This window comes from Clytia hemisphaerica, unplaced genomic scaffold (genome assembly GCF_902728285.1).
Source record: "Clytia hemisphaerica strain Z4C2 unplaced genomic scaffold, Clytia hemisphaerica genome assembly, whole genome shotgun sequence".
Classification (NCBI taxonomy): Eukaryota; Metazoa; Cnidaria; class Hydrozoa; order Leptothecata; family Clytiidae; genus Clytia; species Clytia hemisphaerica.
In genome coordinates this window covers 2,942,308-2,968,211 of record NW_027103595.1, presented here as the reverse complement: position 1 = coordinate 2,968,211, position 25,904 = coordinate 2,942,308, and the positions used below count along the sequence as shown (strand labels likewise).

The 25,904-nt window shown below is 34.8% G+C and overlaps 1 protein-coding gene and 1 long non-coding RNA gene across 2 annotated transcripts in view; one reads left to right on the top strand and one right to left on the bottom strand.

The window, feature by feature from the left end:
* LOC136801809 (uncharacterized) overlaps positions 1–25,904 on the top strand; it is a 31,940-nt gene that overhangs the window by 5,279 nt on the left and 757 nt on the right. The window contains exons 7-8 of the mRNA XM_067058475.1: positions 6,778–7,161; positions 7,385–7,681. Coding sequence (XP_066914576.1) covers positions 6,778–7,161; positions 7,385–7,681 — 681 coding nt within the window. The remainder of the gene's footprint in view (positions 1–6,777; positions 7,162–7,384; positions 7,682–25,904) is intronic.
* Positions 18,624–24,143, bottom strand: LOC136801730 (uncharacterized). Its single transcript, XR_010845913.1, has 3 exons — positions 23,789–24,143; positions 19,703–19,762; positions 18,624–19,176 (listed from the first exon to the last, which is right to left on the bottom strand). It is a non-coding gene; the product is annotated as an uncharacterized lncRNA (long non-coding RNA).

Sequence of the window (25,904 nt, the reverse complement as noted above, 5' to 3'; positions counted from 1 at the left end):
TCTTCTTTTTTTTCTTATGAATGCAATAATGTCAATAATTAAATATTAAATCTTAACGTTACAATATTAAACCCTTTAAGCTTTTTAAAGAATATCATCGCTAGTTCAAACTTTAAAGGCTTATATCTATCCGGATCTAGAAGGAGTTAGAAGCTTGTTCAGCTCGTTGCGCTGCGCAGACCTGCCTGGATAGTAGAAAGGTACCCAGTAGTAAAATTTCAAATTAATTCGCTAGAGGACAGAATCAAGTAAATGACAAAAAATGGTCAAAGAATGGTCTAAATCTTTAAAAAGTTTTTTTTTTACTTTTTGGCTTAAAGTTAAAATATCGCTAGGGAAATGCTCACTTTTGATGCGTCCCTTTTTTCAACGGCGGGCGGGCGTGCGAAAAAAACCCGAAATTAACCCGAAAATCAATACTATGCGTGTTGCATTTTTCAAATCTTCAACTTTTTTGCAACTTTTCGAACGATTCGAACGTTCTACGGACAAACTCACTTAATCAAGTTTAGACTTACGAATTAGCTTTTTAACATGGTAAGTGCAACCAACCATAGCAAATCGGGAAATAGGCGGGAAAGTCACTAATCGGCAAATCGGGTTTCCCCCCGACAACAAGAAAGTAAACAAAACATTTTTGTCAACAAAACCAAAAATCTGGAAACATTTGTGGTGTGACTGATTTGCAGGGCTTTTCTTGCTGCCTTGACTAGATTGAATTGATTCAATTTGCTTTGAAATTATCAACAACATGAAAAGTACTGCTGTTTTTCATCCTGGTGTTTTTCCATCCAACAAACCGACAAATATCAAGAAGCAGAATATTCAAAATAGGCTAGCTCCTCCCTGCCTCCCACCAGCACCAGCCATAAAAGTATCATGATGGTTTTATTGATTGTATTGATATCAGAATTGATTGTGATGTGACTGCTTGCATTGCATTGATTCGCTGTTTTGAACTTTGAGAACACTGATTTTCCTAAATTCAAGATTATTCTGGAATGGATCAGCTAGAACAGCCATACCCAGCATAATCAAGTCAGCTAAAACAACTTGTTCAAGTACAATATATTAATTACCGTACACGTACATTCATATGCTTAAATGATAAAAAAGTATGTTATGATATCTGGATATGATTATTATTGATGTTTGAGGGACGATACTTGACAGCTGGATGGACAATTAATAAATGTGAATTAAAGGATTTGTTTACTTCAAATAAACCTTATTCAATGTTTTGTTGTTTGGTTTATGAGGCCCACACTGGACTGGATTTTCGGAACATGACATTGCATCTATAACAAAATATCTATTGGCAGCGGAGAAACTTCCCGCAATGACTCCAAAAAATAGCAGCACAATAGCTTGATAGTGGCAACTTTTTAGCGTTTAATTTTTATCTTACTGCATACTGTGTTTCTTCAACTAAACATATCAACACGTCAAGCAAAAAAGTACACCTAAATCACTATTTTGAATCGCAATTTTAAATCGAAAGCTTTAACTTGAAATGTTGCATAGAATAAATTTGTCTTTTTATAGGCATATAAAAATCCAAAAACAGGCTCAGAGAATGCTTGAAGGTTGCTTAATCTTAACATAAAATACATACAGTAAACATTCGAAGTTTTTATAAACATTCGAATTCTTATGAAACATTCGAATTTTTTAATTTAAACATTCGATTACCTTTGCAATAGCTTCACAAAAAAATAAAGTAGCTATACTACAAAGTAGCTTATACTTTTTTCATAGGCTCAAGGTAATGCTTTAGCATATGCTTAATTTTCCCCATATCTGAGCCTAGATATGCTTACAAGTGCAATGCTTATAAAAAAAACATGTAGCAACACACCTTTTTAAAGTACTGTATTGTGAAAAAATACAACGTTGCAGAATATTTCAATGCTGTTTAACTATGCAGATGCAGTTTTCTTAGCATATGTGAATTAAAATACCATATATTTATATGATGATAACTAAATTTGTATGGTTGAGCTTTTTAAATAGATAATTTTTTCTTCTCTAAAAGCTGTATATTATAAATGATTGGGCTCTGCCAGAAAAAAAACACAATATATCAGGCTTGGGAGATTTTTCCAAGGACCAGGGGTACTAGATGATGGGTATGTCCGAGCCAAAGTTTGAAAATTGATCCTGCGAGAGACTGAATTTCTAGGATTCTTAGAGATTTTTCTAAGATTCTTAGTTTACAGTCTCTTTTATTTGAAACAGTAATTTTTTTGTTGTGACCTGGCTGTTCTTATTTTTTATCTCTTTTAACCACAAATTATTCTTGTCCTGCTCTTGTTTTGAAGGTGCAAATTCAATTAATTAATTTAGTGTCTGATATTATGTATAAAGGTATATCAGAGTTCAGATATTTCAGTTGGTTTTGATTTGTGTCTGCCCTGTTATGGGCTCAGATTTCCCATTTAAAGCCTTCTTTTCAGTTCTTCATTTAGCTGTACTGCTGCTTTTATGATTTGCTCTGTCAGCCCTCTTTATCACACATGTCCCATATTCACATTATATAATAGTTTGACTTTATGCTAGTTCCTATATTTTGGTTTATTACATATGTATTGTTTTTAGACGTTCATTGTCAGGAAATTAATTAAATTTGATTAGGTATATTCATTTTATAGGTTTGTGTTTTAATTGTCATTTATGTTAGTCTTTTCACAGTGTTTACCTTTTATTTTTGTAGTCTATTCCTAATCGAAACTGATATGATCACTGATATGCCATGTCTCTGCTCAACTCTCTTTGGTTCCCCTAGGGAGGACTGCTTGTGTTTAAAGCCGTATTTCAATACCCGATTTTAACTGTTCGATTCTTTAATTGCTTAATATCTCAATCCTAGGCCTACCTATGAGTTTCACGAAAAAAATAATATCCTTTATTTGATTACAATTTTATTGTTTACCACATGCTTGAGTTACTCTTATTTTGTTCCAAAAATTTCTGTTGAGCCTCGCAGTCTTATTTTTTATACCGAAAAATCCTTATGATGTTCTTATTTTAGGTCGAAATTTTATAAAAGATATTTGAGTTAAAAAGCAGTTTGTTTTGAAAATAGAATATCAACTTTCTTTTGGTTCACCAGAGTTTGTGCATGATTAAAATGTATTGATAGAAATTTTCCTTGCTCTCGTGACGATCATGAAAATTACCAAAAAAGGTTCGTTCATCATGCCCAAATCATGCCTCGAATTTTTTCCCGATCATGCATCACGCAAACGGCTGGGTACTACTTTTTAAAATTGTATCGTAGAATGGCTAGCTTTCTCATTCCCGGGGAAAACATACCTGGCCCATTTCCGGGATCTTTCGCTGTTTTATCTAGGCGTCCCCGGCAAAAATCGGTGTTGCGTTTTGGTCCTTTCCCGTTGTACACTAGCAATCGGAAAGTTTCGCTGGGAATAGAGGAAGTTTAGAAATCCTACGGTATGTAGTGTAAAAAACCTTTCGCTTGCGAACACGAGACTTTCGTATCGTGCGTAACCCCTTTTACAATTGATACTGGTACTTAAAGGGTTTTTAAAATAGCTTAAAATATGTAGAGCTTGGAAATAGGTCAAAATTAAAAAAAAAAAAAGAATTACGACACAAGTAAATATATTGAAAGAAAACTGAATCACAATCCCATCACAATCCTGCCTAAATAGCACAACCTAGCGGGTCATACCAGCCCCAAAGCAAAAGGCAAAAGTTTCCTTTCTTCCTCCCGCGCATTTGATTGAGAAAAAAAGAAGACATTGCATATTGACAAATGCGCTTTCGAATGTTTTGATCAAGATTCGAATGTTTTGTTTTGAAAAGACTTGAAATCGAAATTTAAATAGTCGGGGTTGAAGAAAATCAGCAAATAAACAGAAAATCTTTAAAGTTATTTTGATTTTTACTTTTCTTGAGTTTATATGGATACAGCAAAACTTTTAATTGTTATAAAATGTCACTTTCACAGTTTGATTTACCTTGTAGCTCTTTGCTTTGGTGTAAGTATCGAATTGGAGAGTTGAAAGTTTTTCGTAGATTTGGAAAGCATGCAAAGCCAAAGGGACTTCAACGGGATAAATCCGTTGCATGGTCGTCTCGAGATGGGATACGGATATACAGGGTCAATACCAATCGTATTTGTGACGAGTCCACGAGGCTTGCCGAGTCGCAATACGGTTTTTACTTATCCCGTGTAACTAATATACCAAACATTCATATCTGACAGGGTCAACTTTTCAAACTCCCCGTTAGCCGTCAAGGTCACAGCCCCCTTCTGGGGTATCCCTAGACGATAAAAGAGACTGAGACAGGGGTGTATCTTATTTTTTTTTCAGAACCCCAAACAACTGATAGCAATTCAAAGACTCAGCCACCAGCAAATTACGAAGAATTACTTACTTTTTCCAAGGAAAATTCAACATATACACCGTTGGGGAAGGAAAAAGTTGAATCTCATTATGAAGTATAAACATATTAAACGGATAGATCCTTGGGTTGATAACTTCACTGAGTTTAAATCAGCTAATGAAGGATTTAAATTTATCATCATGTTATGTTATTTTTATTCTTTAAAGTTTGATGCTCTTACTCCTTATCTACAATCAGCGATGAAATAAATTGGTAATTTTGGGTATTTTAATGTTTTTCAGAATTTAAAGGTCGGGCAAGAATTGCATTTTCAGTTCAGTACGTCCTTTGCTTCATTGGATTTTTCGATTTGGGAGGGGTTAAATGGGGGGGGTTGTACTTTTACGGTGTGACATGATTGACCCTTTTTTAGTACGGTATTACGGGATATTGGACGAAAAAAAAGACGGGAAAACGGTATTTTAAAATCAGACGGTGACGGTATTTGGCCTTATTTTTTGTCATTATGCCGGTATTTGAACCTGTACAAACCGGTGTGACGGTGTTATTATTTTTTTCAATTTTCGAGATTCCGGGATTCAGCAAAAAATTTGACGGGAAAACGGTATTTCGAACCCCTACAAACCCTTTCAGACTACATTCTCAGCCTTATTGGAGCATTTTTGACCTTTTAGATCCTGAGATCCTAAGGTTTTAAGTCTTAATTCTAATATGTTAAAACTCAGAGTAAAAACTCTACTTTCTAACCGTACCTTAAAGCACTTAAAAATCACTTGTGGTTTAAAAGTTTTGAGGGGATTCCCCTTTTGTGCCAAATATTTCAATTGTAACCATTATCTAATTTAGTTTGCAGTATTTTAAAATGTTCTTCATGTTCTAGAAAAGATCATTCCCCAGATATGTACTGAATGAATCTATTTTTTAAGTGCTCTGACCATAGCGAATTTTTGATATTTGCCATGTTTGAAATATAGTTTTCTTCCTGATGTAACCAACAAAACTATAGCATGTTATACATTTTCTGTTAGGCCAACTATTCCTGAATCTGAAAATATAAAAATCGTAATGAAAAAATTTGACGAAGAAGAAAATGAAAACTTTTGCGCCGAAAAGTATTTCAACCTTTGAGGACCTTACCTTCGGCGAAGAGAAACAATTTGAAAAGATTTTTGCGTTAGATGGTGTATCTTTCAGAATGTTCACCAGTTTAATCAATATGATCCACATGCTAACTTTTATGGAAATATTTCTCTTGAAACTTCCTTTTTGACCGTTAGTGAGACTAAGTACAAGCTTGCACAGCTAGATCAAAAATTTTCCATACTAAATATAAATATCAGAAGTATTTCCAAAAACTTTGAAGATTTAAAAAATGCTCAATCCAATCATGAACATATAAACGACTGGACATCCATCTCCTTTGTATTTTTGAAGATAACACGGCTAGCTTCGTTGCCGCCTCGTTAAAATCATAAAATGAAACAATGGATTTTGATGATATACCTCAGAAGAATACTTTGCTAACAACGTCAAAACTTCGACAAAAACCTCAATGGTCGAACTCTTTACAGCTCTTTAATTTACATTATGAGGAAAGTAAGAGAGGTAAAATATTCCGTCAACTTGTTAAAACTCCGGCTAATATTTTGAAATTTCGACTCAAAAGTATGAAATAATTCTAGAGAGAATGAGATTCACATAAGGATAGTCTTATAACACAGGCTCTGAACTTTAACATGTCATTTTTTTAAACCATAGAACAATTTATAGAAAGCCATAGAACGATTTCAATCGAATTTTTTATCCCCGCTTTAGGAAAAAGTGTCACCGGGGGCTGTGAGATAGGGGTGTATAACTCAAAGTGGGACATCATAAAGGTTTTGAAGTGGGATAATTAAATTTTTTTTAGTAGTTCTGTTTCAGGGTGTACATCTTCAAGCATTGCTTTTAAAAACGATATATCACTTTAACACGTTATAGTTTACTCAAAACTACCCTATAGCAGTTGTAGTTTTTCAGTCAAGAAATATATACGAGAAATCTGAAATCAGCCAAGTTGCAGGTTCTACATTGAAAACATACTAAAAACTCTCTTGGGTAATTATTTAAACTCAAATTTTCCATGTTGAATTATCTTTCCAACAGGAAACATTGAAAATGTAAATAACATGTGGTGGACATATATCTTGGGAACAAATTTTAACAGCACAAAATAAATTTGACATATGTTTTCAAGAGAATGAATTATTTGACCCTACTTTTGCTGTCATTACAACTTTCAGGTAAGTTAATTATACCAGAGTTATAAATCTTTACTCATCGATAAACATAAAGGCTGGTAGTCAGGTACAGTGTTATAAGTCAAAAAGTTCTTTTCTGAGTTTTTCTTTTTTACGCTTTCAGAATGTGCAATTATTTCAAGAGATGGTGCTGACACAAAAATTTCTAAATTGAATTCAACAGCGACTTTGAAATGGAACTTGAATCGCGTGGTAGATAACTCCGCTGGAACTGTGTATAGCGTGCACTATAACCAAGATAAAAATGCTTTCTTACAAATATTTGAACGCTCATATACATTCACTAAACCCCTGACAGTTGAAGACAATGACCCTTTCAATGGTCGAGTATCAGGCACCATAACTCTGAACAACGGAAATGGAGTTTTATCAGTTGAATTACAAAATGTTGAATATGATGACAGCGGAAACTTCACTTTCAATTTTGTTTCAACCATCATTCCTCAGATTCTTGAAGAAAATGTTGACATATCGCTTGATGTCCAAGGTTTGTCATTTCACCTTTTTTCTTGCAGTACTGAAATTTCAAAATGATTGTTTAAAGTCCTGTATATCTTTTCCTTTGCTTCCTTTTTCAGATTTAGAAAGAGGTAGTACAATGAGCAAGTTCAAATTTTAACTCTGTCAGGAAGCCGACATGAAGCGTCTCTTTGAACCTTGTAGGAGTACCCGTTCTGTTGAAACTTATTAAAATTCTTTTGAACCTGCAGGTGGACCTTCAAAGTGTGGGGATCAAGATCTTCCAAAGAATTTCACATGCAGCAAAGGAGATGAAATAAATGGTAGTGTTACATTATGTGGTAAACTTCAACCAATTCTTTCTTGGACGATTGGTGATCAATCAATTAATGGTACCATCGATTCCACAAAGGCTGATCAACATCAATATACATATTCATTCAAGCACAATATGACGTCAGAGATGTGCGGAGAAAGTGTTTCTTATCGAGAGAAAGGATTTCAAAATAATGAAGTTACTGGCAGTGCATTGATTCAACTGGATAAATGTAAGTTCCACTGTTTTATGTGCTCCTCATAGTGAGTGGTCAATCTTGCTCTTTGTGAAAATTGTCTTTGGTGGTTTTTGTATCACATCACAGCTATAGATCCTAATACGAGAGTTTGAATGGGGGTGATTAAACTGTACGTCCAATAAAATTGTATATCATTTTTAAACAACATTGAGTGCCTATAAAGGTCAAAGTCCTTTTCCCTTTTATTCTAAAGTCAATATTTCGAATGTCCATCTTTGACGAAATTCGAAAACACATCAAGCTACTTAAAAATAAGAAAGCCAATAATGACATTGATACTGAACTGATCAAATTATGTGATGAACCAGCTGCACATCGCATTTTACATCAAATCACACTCAACGTATGGAATAATTTAGACATTCCAGAATCGTGGGGCAACTCACGTCTCAAAACTTTATGGAAAAAGAAGGGCTCAAAAAACGACCCATCGAAATATCGTGGTTTGAGCATCGGTTCTAGAATATGCAAGTTATTGGTTAATATCATCCTTGAACGCCTCCGTCCCTGGTATGATGCTCAGCTCACCGATGAACAAAACGGCTTCCGACAAAATAGAGGAACTACTGACGGCATTTTTATTTTAAAACGAATTCAACAAATCACAGATAGGAAAAAGCAACCACTATTCCTCTTGTTTGTAGACCTTACTGCTGCCTATGACCACATTCCTCGATCTTGACTGTTTCAATCGATAACATCTCGATTTCCTAATAACGAATGCCCCACCGCTATCAGAATACTAGAAAAACTCTACGATAAAACTTCTTTGACATTCCCCGAAGCAGATGAAACTTTTACGACTACCTCTGGTGTGCGACAAGGGGGTCCCGAAAGCCCCCTCCTCTTCAATTTATATATGGATCATGTAATGCGTACATTTGTTAATAAATGCAAAAACGACAACATCAATTTTTATGAACACTCCTATCGAATTAATCCCAGATCTGTCAGTCGCGACGAAAGAATGGAAATGAGACGGAATAATCAACCCACATTTGGTACTAAGTCACTACCCTGGAATGGATATGCAGACGATCTCATTCTATTCCTTCTCACTGAATCTGATCTTCGAAAATCGGCGAATCTCTTGAACGAAACGTTCACGAAATTCGGACTGAACATAAACGCGCAAAAAACTGAATCCATGATCCTAAACCAATCGGAAGGTGAATACCCAAATTCAATTCTCAACTTAAGGAACACTGTTATAAAAAATGTTGAGAATTTTATCTATCTTGGCACATATATCCGTTTCGATCAACCTAACACAGGAGATCCAGAGATCAACCATCGAATACAGTTAGCGATCAGTAAATTCACTGATATGGGCAACTTGCTCCAAAATATTAGGATAAATCTTAAAACGCGTATAAAATTTCTGAACAGTTTTGTACGAAGCACGCTGACATATGCGTGTCAAAATTGGAACACTAACACCAACCAAATGGATCGACTTGACGCTACCTATCGTGGATATCTACGACGTATGGTTCGAGGAGGTTATCGATACATAAATGAAAGTGAAAATGATTATCGATATTGTATCACCAATGAAGAACTACATAACCTTTGTGGGACTTCAGATTTGTCGACTTTTATTCGTAAGCAACAACAAAATTATGTCCAACACGTTATTCGAATGCCCGTACATCGATCCGTTAAATTGCTTGCCTTCAATTGTGATAAGTACACAAAAAGAGGAAGGCCTTGTAAAACTCTTCTTGATCAAGTAGTTGATTCGAGTGGACTGTCTTTGGATGAGTTGTGCAACCGGGCACTTGCAAGGAAATGATTTCTGGTTGATAATTTATTATGATGATTGGAGTGTGTATCACTCCCCTATATTACTAGGAATAGTATTTGGTAAAATTTATATATATATGATCTATCAGTGAATTCTATATTTCATTTTTTCTTCGGTGCAGATGACATTTCGAATGTAATATTCATTCAGGACGACCCATGTCCAATCTTCACGTGGGATGCAGACGACCATGGATTATGTGAAGTGGATTTGTTTCTGTCTTTTGCACAGAAAAACAGCACCCAAGAAACATTATTGTTCCTGTTGGCAATCAAACTTTTCAAAATTGTTATTACACTACAAATGCATCGATGGATGGTGTAAGCTATCAGACAAATGTCTACCTGAAAACATTAAACGGTAATAGAACTCAAACAAGCTATAATGGGCAATTGACAACTGTCGGGCTCATGACAACAACAACAACAACAACCACAACCACGACCACACCGACTTCAACGGGTACCCATCATTTCATTTGCATGAATAACTCTTATTAATGTGTCTAAATTCGTTTCGTAGTACTAATGATAAGTACTACTAATGGTAAGTGTTTCTACTTTTTCTTTTTCCATGGAAGAGTTGACAAAGGTCCTTTCCACAACAAAATCATGCAAGGCCCTCGGTCCAGATAACATACCACCTATTATCTGGAAGGACAGAAATTTTCATGATATCCTTTTAAAGCTATGCAACCTCGCGTTTGAAGACAAAGTTTGTACAACACACTGGTTAAAATCGACCATCGTTCCAGTACCAAAAAAGGGAGACCTTAGTCTTGCCACAAACTATCGTGGTATCTCTCTTCTCCCAATCGCAGCAAAAATCTATAATAAGCTTCTTCTAAATAGAATACGGCTTCATGTTGAACCCATTCTTCGTAAAAATCAAAACGGTTTTCGAAGTGGTCGTTCTACTTTAAGCCAAGTTCTTGCTCTTCGACGAATCTTAGAGGAAGCTAGAAACTTCAATCTTGAAGCATTTTGATTTTTGTTGATTTCAAGAAAGCCTTTGATTCGGTTGATCGCGACTTAATGTTTGATATTCTCTCTCTTTACGGTATCCCTCAAAAGATCATTGATGCCATAAAACTTCTGTACACTAATACAAAATCTTCAGTACAAACACCTGATGGTGAGACTTCAACCTTTTCTATTTTAGCTGGTATTCTCCAGGGTGATACCCTTGCACCATTTCTCTTTATTCTAGTTGTCGATTACCTTATGCGCGTTTCTGTTGATAAAATATCTAGCTGCGGTTTTCTTCTTCAACGTAGGCTTGGTCTACGTAATCCTGCCGTTCATTTAACAGATACAGACTTTGCTGACGACATAGCACTTATCAGCTCTACCCTAGAGGATGCACAAAATCTTCTAATTGCTCTTGAATCTGCTGCAAACTGTACAGGCCTATACCTCAATGAGTCCAAAACCGAATATTTGACTCTTAATGTTAACGCATCATCAGACAATATTAAAACAATATCTGGTACAAACCTACGAAAGGTAGAAGACTACAAATATCTCGGTTCTTACATCTCTTCTTCTGAAAAAGACTTTAAAATTCGCAAAGGTTTAGCTTGGAGTGCATGCAATAAGATGCATAGTATTTGGTCATCTTCCTTCATCGACTCTAGTCTCAAAGTTAAAATTTTCAAGTCAACTATTGAGCCAATTCTTATGTATGGTTCAGAAACCTGGTCCCTTACCAAACAGTTTGAAAAGCAACTAGACGGTACCTATACCAGACTTCTGAGAAGGGTTAAAAATCTCTCTTGGCGTGACCATCCAACAAAACGTACCATATACGGTTCCTTGAAACCAATCTCTCTCCTCCTTAAAGCCAAGCGCGTTCAATTTGCTGGTCATTGTTTCCGTGCCTCATTTGAGGTTATTTCCTCCCTATTGCTTTGGAAACCTAAACGTGTGGCTCAGAGATCGAGAAAACTTACCTTTCCGGATGTGGTGAGCAGGGATACAGGCCTTGATCTTAGCGACCTGGGCACTGCTATGCGCAACCGCGACTCCTGGCGCCAGCGAGTGGAATCCATTGTCTCGACTGCGGTCGAGCAATGATGATGATGAAGTGTTTCCAATTTTCAATTGATATCTATTGATGTTTCTCAGGTAAAACAGATGAAATGAAGCGACTGCTTTTAAGGGCTCTGACCATAGTCAGAAAATTAGGTTTTAAGTGATTTGAAGAAATAACTTTTGTTTTGGATTCCTTAATACTTTTAACAAAAAATTGCCTTTATACAAACTTAATCACAAAAAAGACGTTATGAACTTTAAAACGACGTTAGTAAAATGCTACACTGTATAACCCTCTATTACAAAAAGTGCTAAAAAAATATGCCGAAAATAGGGTCTTCAAAAATGAATTACTCTTCTTTGCAAAAGTCTTCATTTTATTCTTCATTAACCTTTTTCACCTTGACTTTTGAATTTTCAGATTCAGAAATAATAGCCCCAACAGAATATGAATGTAGCCCACAAAACTGTGGCATGTTATACATTTTCTGTTAGGCCAATTATCCTTGAGTCTGAAAATTTAAGAATCGCAATGAAAGAACTTGATGAAGAAGAAAATGAAGACTTTTGCGAAGAAGAGTATTTCAACTTTGAAGAGCTTACTTTAGTCGTACAAACTTTCGCAAACCAGCGCAAACAGAAACTTTCGCGATTTTCGCGAATTTTGGCACTTTTCGCGAAAGTAAATGTCTTTAAAATTTCTAGGAAGGGCCATTCGCGAAAGTTTATGTTCGCAAAAAAATGCTTGACAAAATAGAAAATCTTTCAAAAAATTTCAAACTTTGAATAATAAGTAACTTTTATGGCACTTTTTAGCCCGCTAAAAGACTAATAAGTTTAAAGGACAAATGTTACAAGCCAATCCAAGAAGTGCTGTCAAAATTCTCAATTTTACGTCTTGATTCGCGAAAGTTTATGCTCAGAATAAAAACATACTGGTTTAAAATATTTCGCTCTCTCTTAGAGCATCTTCAGTTTTTTTGAATAACAAAGACGTTTAACAATTATATTTAACGACGCTAGAACGGCATTACAATGACTTCTTCAGTTTTTGACGTCACGGAACATCTGGTACACTTCTTTCGCGTATCCGTGACAGTCTTTGTTGAGACCTGATGGAGCCAGAGTTTGGAGTCTGCACATCCATTTATCTTCGGCTCGTTCTCTTTCTGCGGAGGATGAAAAGTCACTTTCTAAGATCATCACCTCAAGGTCAGCAAAGGAGTGGTCGCGATGGAAATGTTCTGCCAACTCTGAATTTTTCGGTCTCTTTCCAATGTCGTAGCGGTGCTTTGAAAAACGCGTTGACAAGGCTTCTCCTGTGTGACCAACGTACAACTTGTCATGGATCTTACTTAAAGTTTATGCTCGCGAAAAATATATTTCCGTTAAATTCGCGAAAGTAAATGTTGTGAATTTTGCGATTTTTCGTCCTCGCGAAAGTTTCTGCTCGCGAAAGTTTGTACGCCTAAAGTAGTTTCGGTGAAGAAAAAACATTTTGAATTTTTTTTTGCGGTAAGTGGTGTATCTTTTATCGAACTAAAATAAACTTTTCGGAAAATTTTTCTAAAAGCTTATTTGCTTCAAAATCTTGAAAATATTGCTTTTTGACCAATTTTCCATCCCAATTTTCCATAGAAAAACAGCCATAATTTTTTATGTATTAATTTAGAAAATTTTTCCGAAAAATTTAAAACAGTTTAATTCTTTGCGGACAGTTTGAAAAAACTTCGAAACAAAAAGGTTAATTACCCATTAAAGCTTAGCACTTTTTATAAAAAAAGGTGATGCAACATATTAGAGCCAGTTTTTTTAAGAATGGGGCAGTTTGGGGCAGTTCCAATAGTTTGAAACTTAGATTTTTTCATTTTTGGATATGTTGTTAAGTACAATGAACTGAGTAAAATCCCAAAATATTTTGGTCTGAAAATCCATAATGGCGGATTTGTGTCAATTTGAAGTTTTTGACATTTTGAAACTATGGCCAGTAAACTATACAATTTTCAAAAAAAATCAAAATTTTCAAAATGGTAGCTGGGGTTATGACGTCACAAAAACACTACAAATTTGATTTTAGGGGTATTTTAGAGCCATCTGACCTGTCCCAGGGGAGTTTCTTACTGCTCAAAATAATATTTTCTGGTAGTTTAGTCCCTGGTCTATCCATTTGAAGTGATTTCAATAAAAAACTCCGGCCCTACTGGCCCCTAGACGCCCGAAAAGCCAATAAGGTCTCAAAAAAGTACCAACTTTAGCCCAATTTTCCTAGAAATCCCAACATTGTCTGACCTCAAACTATTCTGTTCCTGAAAGACAACCGCCTGGTCTCTTAGGATCAAAAGAGAAACCTATGTGACCTCCTACCATTAATTTTTTATCTTGATTTAAAAATTTTCTTAACATCGCTTGAAAAATGACTAAAATTTGGGATATTTTGGCCCATTGGCAAACTTCAAAGGGGTCTAGGTCACTGAATTTGTTATAATATAAGGGCTATGATGAATCTTTTATATAAAAACAATGAAACTAGGTGAAAAAAGTTGTCGAATGTGCTTTTTTGGGCCAAAAAGGCTTTTTTTCAAATTTTTGACTAGAGCTGAGGTCATTCTATTGCAACCAGTAATTGGCAGTTAGAAAGTAAATTTTATCTGAAAATCATGATTCCTCATCACATTCCAGAAAGGTTTCTAGGAAAATCAAATATGGTACTCTTCGAAAGCTTATAGAGGCTGAATTTTCACTGAAAGGCGCCTTCAAACTCCCCTGACCCCCTTAATTTTGTAAAATTGACTTAAAAGTACATTTTTGGCTGAAATTTTTGCCCAAAATGAGTACCCATTGCTACTTGATTCTTGATTTTGTGAAAGCATCCTATAGATAGTTCAAGAATTTATCAGAAGTTGGAACCTTTTCTTTTCTTTTAAAAATTAGGGCTAGCTCAAAGTCAGTTTTAACTCTAAAATCCTAAAAATCTTGACAATGTTTCTCAAAACAACAATTTTTGCTCAAGATTGAACAGAAATTGAGCCCACTCAGATAATAAAATCTTGGTTTTTGGAAAGTTTCATGGGGATAGTACAAACATTCATCAAGATCTTTACCTCCTGATCTACCATTTAAGGATCAAGTCTGTCAAAATGTGCTTCTAAACTCTCAAATCTTCAAAGGTGAACTTTACCAACCCCATAAAACAATTTTGCTATCAGCCTATTTGCTTTTAAATGCAGTTAATGAGCCCAAAGTTCAACTTATCCAAAGAGAAGGAAAGGTTTAGGAATATTTTGTACTTTTGGACTTATCTCTAAGTATTTAAGGGCAGAAAGGTTGATGGCAAAATTGTTTTATGGGGTTGGTAAAGTTCACCTTTGAAGATTTGAGAGTTTAGAAGCACATTTTGACAGACTTGATCCTTAAATGGTAGATCAGGAGGTAAAGATCTTGATGAATGTTTGTACTATCCCCATGAAACTTTCCAAAAACCAAGATTTTATTATCTGAGTGGGCTCAATTTCTGTTCAATCTTGAGCAAAAATTGTTGTGTTGAGAAACATTGTCAAGATTTTTAGGATTTTAGAGTTAAAACTGACTTTGAGCTAGCCCTAATCTTTAAAAGAAAAGAAAAGGTTCCAACTTCTGATAAATTCTTGAACTATCTATAGGATGCTTTCACAAAATCAAGAATCAAGTGGCAATGGGTACTCATTTTGGGCAAAAATTTCAGCCAAAAATGTACTTTTAAGTCAATTTTACAAAATTAAGGGGGTCAGGGGAGTTTGAAGCCGCCTTTGAGTGAAAATTCAGCCTCTATAAGCTTTCGAAGAGTACCATATTTGATTTTCCTAGAAACCTTTCTGGAGTGTGATGAGGAATCATGATTTTCAGATAAAATTTACTTTCTAACTGCCAATTACTGGCTGCAATAGAATGACCTCAGCTCTAGTCAAAAAATTGAAAAAAAAGCCTTTTTGGCCCAAAAAAGCACATTTGACAACTTTTTTCACCTAGTTTCATTGTTTTTATATAAAAGATTCATCATAGCCCTTATATTATAACAAATTCAGTGACCTAGACCCCTTTGAAGTTTGCCAATGGGCCAAAATATCCCAAATTTTAGTCATTTTTCAAGCGATGTTAAGAAAATTTTTAAATCAAGATAAAAATTAATGGTAGGAGGTCACATAGGTTTCTCTTTTGATCCTAAGAGACCAGGCGGTTGTCTTTCAGGAACAGAATAGTTTGAGGTCAGACAATGTTGGGATTTCTAGGAAAATTGGGCTAAAGTTGGTACTTTTTTGAGACCTTATTGGCTTTTCGGGCCTCTAGGGGCCAGTAGGGCCGGAGTTTTTTATTGCAATCACTTCAAATGGATAGACCAGGGACTAAACTACCAGAAAATATTATTTTGAGCAGTAAGAAACTCCCCTGGGACAGGTCAGATGGCTCTAAAATACCCCTAAAATCAAATTTGTAGTGTTTTTGTGACGTCATAACCCCAGCTACCATTTTGAAAATTTTGATTTTTTTGGAAAATTGTATAGTTTACTGGCCAAAGTTTCAGAATCACCCAAAATCAATTCCTCATTTTGATTTGAGAAAGCATGGTTCTATATCAAAAAACTTTTAAAGTGCAATACCCAAAAATGTCAAAAACTTCAAATTGGCATAAATCCGCCATTATGGATTTTCAGACCAAAATATTTTGGGATTTTACGGGTTGGTCTAAAAAGCAGGGTAGCCAATGGGGTAGCCAATTGGGCTAGGTTATGGGGTACCTCTTTTTGCCTAAACTTTTGAAATCTGAAACCTATTTTCATGTGGAAATAACTATACAACATCTTGTTAATGACAGAAGCAGCCACCGGGGCAAAAAGGCGAAATAGCTGTTCCGATTTGCCAGCCAGGAGAATATTTCTAAAAAGTTGACATATTTAGCTTCTTCGGAACAGCTCCAAATTTCCAGCTGGAAAAAAAAATTTTCTCTAGAAAAAGTCCCACATTGCCAGGAACAGCTCTACAAAAGAACTTTTTGCTTGTTCCTTAAAATAGCTGTTCCGATTTGCCAGGAGCAACTTTGTAATTCCACAGGAACAGCTCTCTATTTCCAGCTGGAGATAAAAAGGAAAGTATCTGTTCTAACGCCAGTGGGCAATCTTTTTATTTCAAGGGAACAGCTCTCTATTTCCAGCTGGAGATAAAAAAGCAAAAACATAGCTGTTCCGATTTGCCAGGAGCGATTATGATACTTAATAGGAACAGCTCTGTATTTCCAGCTGGGAATTTGGACAACAACTTCGAGAGTTAATTTTCGCAGTCCGAGGTAAGGGGTAGTGATAGAAAAGACCTTTACATGTTTTTTATAAGCATATTCAGGCTCATATATGGCAAAAATTTAAACACAAGCTAAACATTACCTTGAGCCTTCATTTTCAGAATTTGTTTGTTTTTGGCAGGATTTTCGAAATTTCTCTAAAACTTTGCTTAGGATATAAGCATCCGTCAAAGCATTTTCAGCTTTGTAAATCTCTCTATTTAAGCATTTCCGAGGCAGCTTTTGGGTTCATGTATTGTGAAACTTATTTTTCAGTAGAAATAATCGAATTATTGTCGAGAATAATTAGTTACCGGGAGGCATATCATTTATAGTTATAGAAAAAGAGGATATATTCACATTTTGCAGTAGTTAATAGTTAAAATTCATACCATTCACTCTCGATGGAAAGAATTTGGTTACTTTACAAGGTAAGAAAAAGGTACACATATTTCAAATGTATAGGCAGTACTGATTATGTACCAATAGAGACGAAAGATCTCCTAGTTGAATTTAGGTTGAAAGAAAATCTTGTTTCTTTAGGTTTCTTCACATATATTTCCAATTTTGAAAAGAATTTAATTAAGTTAAAAACAATAAATTGAAAAAAATAATATATATTATACAGTATATGGCCCCCAAAACGGAGACGACCCCCAAAACGGAGGTCGTCATTAAAATGAAGATTCTGACTTGTAGATTTATCAGAATTAAACGATTTTTGTTTATTTTGAAAGAATGATGGTTATACTTAAAACTGAGCATGTTTTTTGCTGGTTTGAGACGGATTCAAAATAACATATTTGCGTCTAAAGGAAATATTTTAACACCGAAATTAGATAAAAATTGCATATAACTCACTCTAGCTCCTTGGATATTGAAAATAAGTTATGAAAACGGGGTATAGGAAACTTTCTACACCTAATGCCGTTCAGAAAATGCAAATACATCTTTGACTTTAGAGGCTGGGTAAAAGATATAACATCTTGAAGGTCAACCAGTATTTTGGAGCCCTAGAATCAGCATTGACAAAACCGAAAATTCTAAATATGAGAAAAAGAAAAAAATCTTGGAATTCTACTCCTATCACCTTGAGTTAATAGTTTATAACAAAAAATTAACATTACATATAAAATTTTTCGCTGAATCAGCAAGAACGGCAAATTCTGTAATTTTTTTGCAAAATATAGGAGAAAAATATCTTTAAAGCTTAATATTTTCAGTTTCAGTTAAGCTTTTTTTCTAAAATTTTCACAGCTTATTCCATACATGAATGGAACTATTTTCAAAAGAGATTTGTTTTCAAAAACTTGATTAAGACGTTGTTAAATCAAAATTGTCATTTTGAAAATTTCTAAATTTTCAGTTTGGACTTTGCAATATCGAAAATGTTGAAATATTTCATAAAAATCATAAATTTTACATCCATCGGATCGTAAATTTAAGGGAAAACACAAATATGTTCATAGTTTTTCCCCCTATTACCACTGGGCTTAATAATTTGATTTTAACTACACCTCCATTTTGGGGGCCCCAAACCTGCATTTTGACAACCAGGGGTATACTGTAAAAATTTTATCAAATAAATTTATGCCCAAAACCCTCTAAATCACATTTTAAAAGTATGGTCAAAATTTTGTATTCATATCTTAAAGATATCTCGAGAAATCGCTAAAATTTCAAACCTCCGTTTTGGGGGCCATTAGAAAAAAGCTACCTATCTTTAAGCGATTGAAAAATATTGTTGAAATTGAAAATTTTGAAAAAGAACTTCCAGGAAATAAAGTAGAGATGTTAAAGGTTTTATTTAAAACATTTATCAAAGAGACTTGTAAAACCACGACTCTGGGTAACTTGAGTTGTTTTTTGCGTTTCAAGGCAAAATGGTAATAAATCATAAGTTTTTTAGGGGGGGGGGAGTTTATAAAATAAAAATACAGTGGTCACACCCCCTTGACAATAATGGGTTTGAAAGTTTTACTGAATTCAAAAGAAGGGGCGGCTTGTACAAAAAGAGGAGGTAAATTTTAAAGGGGAGAAAGTTTATTTGAAAGAGAAACATTCTTGACATATCCGGTTAGCTAAATGAGTATACTGGATGCAATAGCTACTTCATCGTAAACGTTTGAGTTGGATTGTCTGACAATATATCATTTTAAAACATGGACTGTTCTAAAGATTTCAAAAGCTGAATCATCCATAGCCATTACAATTGAAGTCTTGCGTTATGTTTTCTCCTGCAGCAGTCTTATCACTGAAAGCATCATTGGTATTTTGAATCTCATCCCATTTCACTTCATGCCCATCGTCCAGTTGATAGCTGAAATGGAAACGGAAGTGCTTGATTAATAGGCAATGGTTAAAGCAGGTATCATGAAAAAAAAAGTGTATGGATGAGAGGCAAACACTAGAGCGGTGTCATATGCGTGCTACTTAAAATTTACGTAAATAAATTTCAATTTTTATAGTACAGAACAGGAAACTATGACCCATTACATTTTATATCCATACAGAAGGATAAACAAACTTTTCACTGGGGCAATCTGAAAAAAAATTTCCAGAGGGTAGGGTTTAAGGAAAGTCAAGGGGCTAAAAGTTATCTTAAAACCCGTGCACACTCACTTAAAAGGTATGAAGAACTTTTTCCAAGTTTTTTTTTATAGTTTTGACATTTTCAAGGGGTATCTAGTATGTACCCATTTTAACTAATTATTATTTTTTGCTTGAAAAGTTTTGTCCACCCCCTGTATGGATTTTAAATGTCAGAACACCCAATAAATATTAAACAAATTAGTGCAGTCAATTCAATTAAACTCTCAAATTCAAATGTTCAATAAAAACCATACCAATTTCTGCATTTTGAATTCTTGGAGCTTTGAATTCATGTCCAGGTCAATTCTTTATAGCTGAAATAAAAAGATATATCAGATAAAGATATATTACTGTGTGTACATCTTAAATAGTATATTTTGCAAACAGTGCCTCATATCTTTTCAACAACTTCGATTGAAAGTAAAGGTATTCATTACATGTACAAACCTAAAGATCACTACTTTATGAAAAGTATGACATACTCTTTTCATCCCCTAACTAGAACCAAAAGGTTTCATCTCCAAAGAAGTGTTAAGTGCAATGCAAAAGTGTTACTTTCTGCTTGACACATTTAAAACCTTATTATTGTCAAAAAGACAATCGTGACCACTACGTCAAAAGATACCGGCTAACTTTATTGGGAAGGAACTTTGGTTTTTAATGTGGCTAAAATGTGTAGCCGTATCGATTCATTTAATGACCCCTTTGTAATCTAGCATAAACCATCTCAAAGGGAAAGTATTGTTGCTCGCAAAAACGCCTTTGAAGAAGGAGCGCGTCACAACATGTCAATCCCGAGAGACAATTTCATTTTAGAGAAAATGACAAGATATAGGTAACTCGCAAAAACGTCTGTCACATTGCTGTTTATCTTAAAATGTATATATATATAATATAAATGGTAAAATTAGCAATAATATGAAATATAAAAATATATTATATTCTGAGCAAAAAAAGGTAACTAAGTTCAGCATAGTTCGAGAAGCGCGTCATCGCCCATAATCTTGTATCCAAACCCCCTCGTTTTTTAGACATATGAATCTTTTGGATCATTTGATTTAAAAAAGTACCAAGCCTTCCCAAAGTTATCCAAAAACACAGAAAATATCTTAAGTCTCCGAATACAGCCAGACAGCAGTATCAGCATTTTAATTATATTCTATTTGTGATTTAACGTTAACAATTATTTTTAGTTATTTAATATATCTTTAAAGTATTTCACCCCTTTGTGAAGGGTTTCAGATGAGCCAGTAATGAATAAGTCTCAGATAAACAATTTGAGGAAGTCATAAATGATCTAATTGATCATAAATATCAGAATCAATAATCCAGGATACTGATGCAAAATCAATTGTTATTGATGAGGTATCAATTACTATCGACTACCTTTCGGAATTGGTTCTGACGATTAACAATCGATCATTATCAATTAACTTCCAGTGTATCGATGGTAATTGATTTTTCATTAATTGTTATCGATTTGTCATCAATCATCCATTGATTATTGATTTTGGTTTTCAATGTCACATACTGTGACACAAGCACCATGGCAACACAATCCCAATTTAATAAAAATCTGATCGGAGTTACCAAAGATTACTTGTTAATTCCCAGAAAATACAGTTTGTCATCAAGAAAAGTTTCTTGATTGACAAACACAATAATGAACTCTTAATATACGATGCATACGTACAGCTACTTAGCTGTGAAACTCACACAAAAATTTTAAAATAAAATCTTCAAAGTCCAAAATGTTGATTAAAATTTTTACATTGAACTTTTACTAATCCAAAAAAGTGTAATAATACCATACTGTAATATTAAAAAAAATTTTAATCATCGGCACAAGAAATTATGTAAAAATCACATGGACAGCCCTCGAAATTCAAGTAAAAGTAAGTCGGCACGTAAGTGCCGTCCAAATCCGGCCGAAGGCCGGCAAAATTTTGCCGACCTAAGCTTGTTTTTAGGTCTGCAATGCCGATCTGAGCTATATTTTAGGTCGGCAAAATTGTTTAAAGGCTACGACAATGTTTGTTTTTTTATTTGAGTGCGATATGGTTCTTATTAGGGACTTTCATTTTACAGTTACAGTTGCTGTTAAGGTCGGCTTTGCTGACCTAAAAGATAACTTATGGTCGGCTGCCGAGAGAATCAATGAATATGGTCGGCAATGAACTGCCGACCATACGCACTCTTTGGTCGGCTTTTAGGTCGGCACTGCCGAATGCCGACCTGAAATTCGAGGGCTGCATGGACCAGACTCTCACTAAATACAATCGACAGCTTTCTTTCACTTAATAACCAACCGAAAACCAATTGATGGATTGGATATCAATCAACTTTGATACTCCAATTGGATTAATTTTCATGAGGATTAAATTTTGCTTCTTTTGATATTGTGGTAGACATGTTAAAAGTGGTCCTTTGACATTTTTTGAAATTTAAGGTGGCGGTCTACTGCCAAATTTAAAATCATCGAAAAAATAATTGAATTTCGATTTTTGGGTATTTTTAGATCCATTAGTCTTTCTGAACATCCCCTGAGAATTTCATAGTGATATCTTTATCATTCAGGCTGCAGTGAGCATTTTTTTCCTGCTTGGTGCTTAAAAAATCCCCCTAGCAACAGAAAAAAATCTCCTTTTGATGGAAATGATTAATTTAAATCAAGAATAGACTCTACAGAAGCTAGAAAATTGCTGTACTTTGGTTGTATGTGGTTATGTTTGATTTCTGCGTAAAACTCTCAAGTTGCTACCATTTTGTTTTGCGGATTGGGCTGGATGTGTGCTTTTAGTAGCTGACATAATGGTTTGTAGCAGATATAAATCCAAGCACAACATGATGTAACAAAGATGGAAATGTGAATTATAATGAACTGGACATAACTTCTCAAGACATACATTCTCATCTGACACCCACTACTCATAACCACCTTAGGTCAAGTCAGCTCATTGTCAATTCAAGTATATATGAATGAAAATATGCACCAGAAAGGTTTTTATGGCTACAGAGTCATCCTGGACTATCAATGAACAATTTGTCACAGTTTTGTGGCAGTTTTCACCCAAATTTTATGTTTTCTCAAGATCACAACAAAATTTGCTTTGTTTACTGACTTAAGCGCAACACGTTTTCCTGACTTAAAATCTCAAAAATCAATTTTTTAGGATTCAGATTCTCTGAAAAATATTTTTGAAAACATTTTCAATTCATAGCTCAACTCAGTGTTTCAGAAAGTCTGACACAGAATTTTTGGAATATCACCTTGTAAAAAAAATTCAAGGCTTAGACCTTGGGGCCGTCCCCGTAGTACGTACACACTAAGATGTTGAAAACCAAGTACTCCCTCCCCCTGTACGCAAGCGTACACAAATGGCTATACCCCCTCTATCTAGTAAGTACGTAGTTTTCCCCTAGTTCTGAACCGCCTCTAAAAGCATAGGTTGAATGGGGTTAAGAAAACCTAATTATGACGTCATAAATACAAAAAGAAATGTAGAAATATAAGTAGTTTTTGGAGAAATTGGGACATGCATTAAGTTACCCGAGTATGTAACATTTCCATTTGACCCCTCCCCCTGTCAAAAGCACAAGCTTTTGAGAAGATCCCCCTCCCTCTTAGTGCGTACGTTCTATGTGGACGGCCGCCTTTTCAGATTTCCATTCAGACTTATTTTTGCGCGGGTGTCATCTGAAAAATCGAAAAAAATTTTCCCTGATTATTAACTTACTTGATAATCAGTCAGGCACATCCTGGCAAATGAACGGGGTATTTTTCACTTGCGATTGGTGGCAAATGCAAGGGGTCGAAAACAAAAGTGATGTAATAGCACTGAATACCCCACGCAATTGAACCGGGTTGGAAATATTTTGCTTCATTTCAAAGAACTGCATAGATGAAATTTTTTTTCCATGGGTCAATTTTGTCTTCGAAGATTGAAGAAACTTTTAACGAAAAAATGAAGTTCCCAGTTTTCTTCCTTTTTTCCCATTTTCAGCTTGAAGTTCATTTTTATTCATTTTCACGCTTTTAGCCTGAGACGTCCTATCTCATTTACACTGGGTGACGAATACCCCATGCAAATGCTCACCCCGTTCATTTGCCAGGATGTGCCTGAATGATAATCTTTTTTAATTTTTGAGAAGTGAGGTTTGGTAAAAAAAGATATAGCAAATTATTTATAGAAAAGGCTTGATTCCCCATCACCATCAGTCGATATCCAATCAATCAATCAGTTATTTATTGATTGGTCATCAATGGTTGGGAAAAAGTTATCGATTGTATAGAGTGGGAGAGTCTGGTATAGAACTGAAAAGTTAAAAAAAAAACATACCTGCTCATGCTTGTTAGTTTTGAAGTTTGATGTTTTCAGTGTTCTTCTTGACAGTGTTTCATTTTATTCAGTTGTGATCCACCAAGATGTCATGATGAGTTGAGTTGTTAAAAGATTAGTCCATTTTGCTCAAAGAACCACAAAAATATCCTCCCCAGTTCCTTCGAGAATAACTGCAAAAGCGTTTCATACAGTTAATCAGTGATTTGTGGCAAGGATCATGATGTTTGGTTAAGATTTACTTTGAAATAGCTTTAACTTTTGCAAAGTTTGTACTTCGATACCAACCAGAACAAAATAGTTTCGCGCCACTCTGCTACCATTTTGCAAATTCTATTTTCTTACTTCGTGTAAAGACGGGGGTTACCAGATAGTTTAGTTTTACGCTGGCATTTTATTTTCTGCTACTTTCATGATTTTGTAAAAACTCTCATTCAAAAGATGTAATTTTCTAAACTGTGAAAGTTATGGTAGAAATTTTTTTCTAATTTTACAATTGCTTGCTATCATAGCTTACATTTTATGTTACCCCCGTGTTTTTAAATCAAGAGTTTTTAAATTAAGACAGCTCGGAACACAAATCGCTCCTGGAAAAGTAACCCTACTGTAGAGGAACGCTCATTTTTTTCATTTTTTTTTTCAATTTGCCAGCAAAAATTTAGGCTGTTCCTACTCCAGTAGGGAAGTTTTTCCAGGAGCGTCTTGTTTTAAACTGTCTAAGGAGCAGCTCGAAAAAAATCGACCGGAACAGCTCTAAATTTCCAGCTGGCTAATTCAAGGAACAGCTCAATCTTTCGATCTTTGTCCAGAAAAAAAAACTTAATCTCGACCGGAACAGCTCCAGATTTCCAGCTAGTTGGCTACAGGAACAGCTCCCAAGTTCTATATCAGTTGTGAAAATTACATGGAATCAACCCGGAACACATGTGAATTTCCAGCTGGAAAGCTGATATAGAGCTTTCACGATTTTTCCAGGGAACAGCTATGTATTTCCAGGAGCAAATTTTTTGAAAATTTCCCGGAACACCTAGGCCATTTCCAGCTGAGGGGGGTCTCCGGAACAGCTATTCCGTCTTTTGCCCTCGGTGGCTGCTTTCGTAATGATTCCATGTAATAAAAATTAAGATTCCTTTCGAACTTCAGCCACAATAGCCTTTTTTCCAAAGGTACTGAACTTTGTTACTTCTCAAGAGACCTGGCGCCATTTTGTCTTCCTTCTTGGCTTCGTTTGAAAATTTACAGACCCGAATAAAAAATATCTTTTTTTAATATTTAATATTTAGATTTTATATATATTTTTAATTGTTATTTCCGTGAAGCTGTAATTCGATGATAATAGCTTTGGAATCGCCTTTGGGCCATATGATCTCTAATCTTGTCATATCTTAACAATCCTTTGTTATTGAATATATTGTTTAATTTATATCATGTTTAGATGTTTCAAACAATCAATTCCTTTCAAAATTTTTTAATATGGCAGCTTTTAATAGGTACAAAAAGTCTTTTGAAATAGCTCTATTATAATGAAGCTCTATTTCTTACTCCTCGTGCATTAACACGTGGTAATTTATATCTTTGTTTATCTTTGTAATCATACATGATCAATCTAAGTATCAATCAGATTCGTGCTCCCTGGTCAGTAAAATGTGGTTCTATGTATTCATTTTCGGTATTTCTATTCTGGTCTGTAAAATATTTAGGTACCCCACAACCTAGCCCAATTGGCTACCCCAATTGGCTACCCTGCTTTTTAGACCAACCCGGATTTTACTCAGTTCATTGTACTTAACAACATATCCAAAAATGAAAAAAATCTAAGTTTCAAACTATTGGACCTGCCCCGCTCTTAAAAAAAACTGGCTCTTAACGTCTTTTTAAAGTTCATACCGTCATTTTTGTAATTAAATTCTTAATTACTCTTAAGGGATTTGATTAAAAAGCAATTTATAAAGGCAAATCCTTCTTAAAAGTGTTAAAGAACCTAAAACATAACTTTTAAAATGTTCAAATTCTAAAATCAATTTTCCGACTATGGTCGGAACCTTGACTTAAAAAATCTAGTCTGCTAAAAAGTGAAAGTGTCATGCCCCCGATGACAGGACTCATGTTGAGTGCC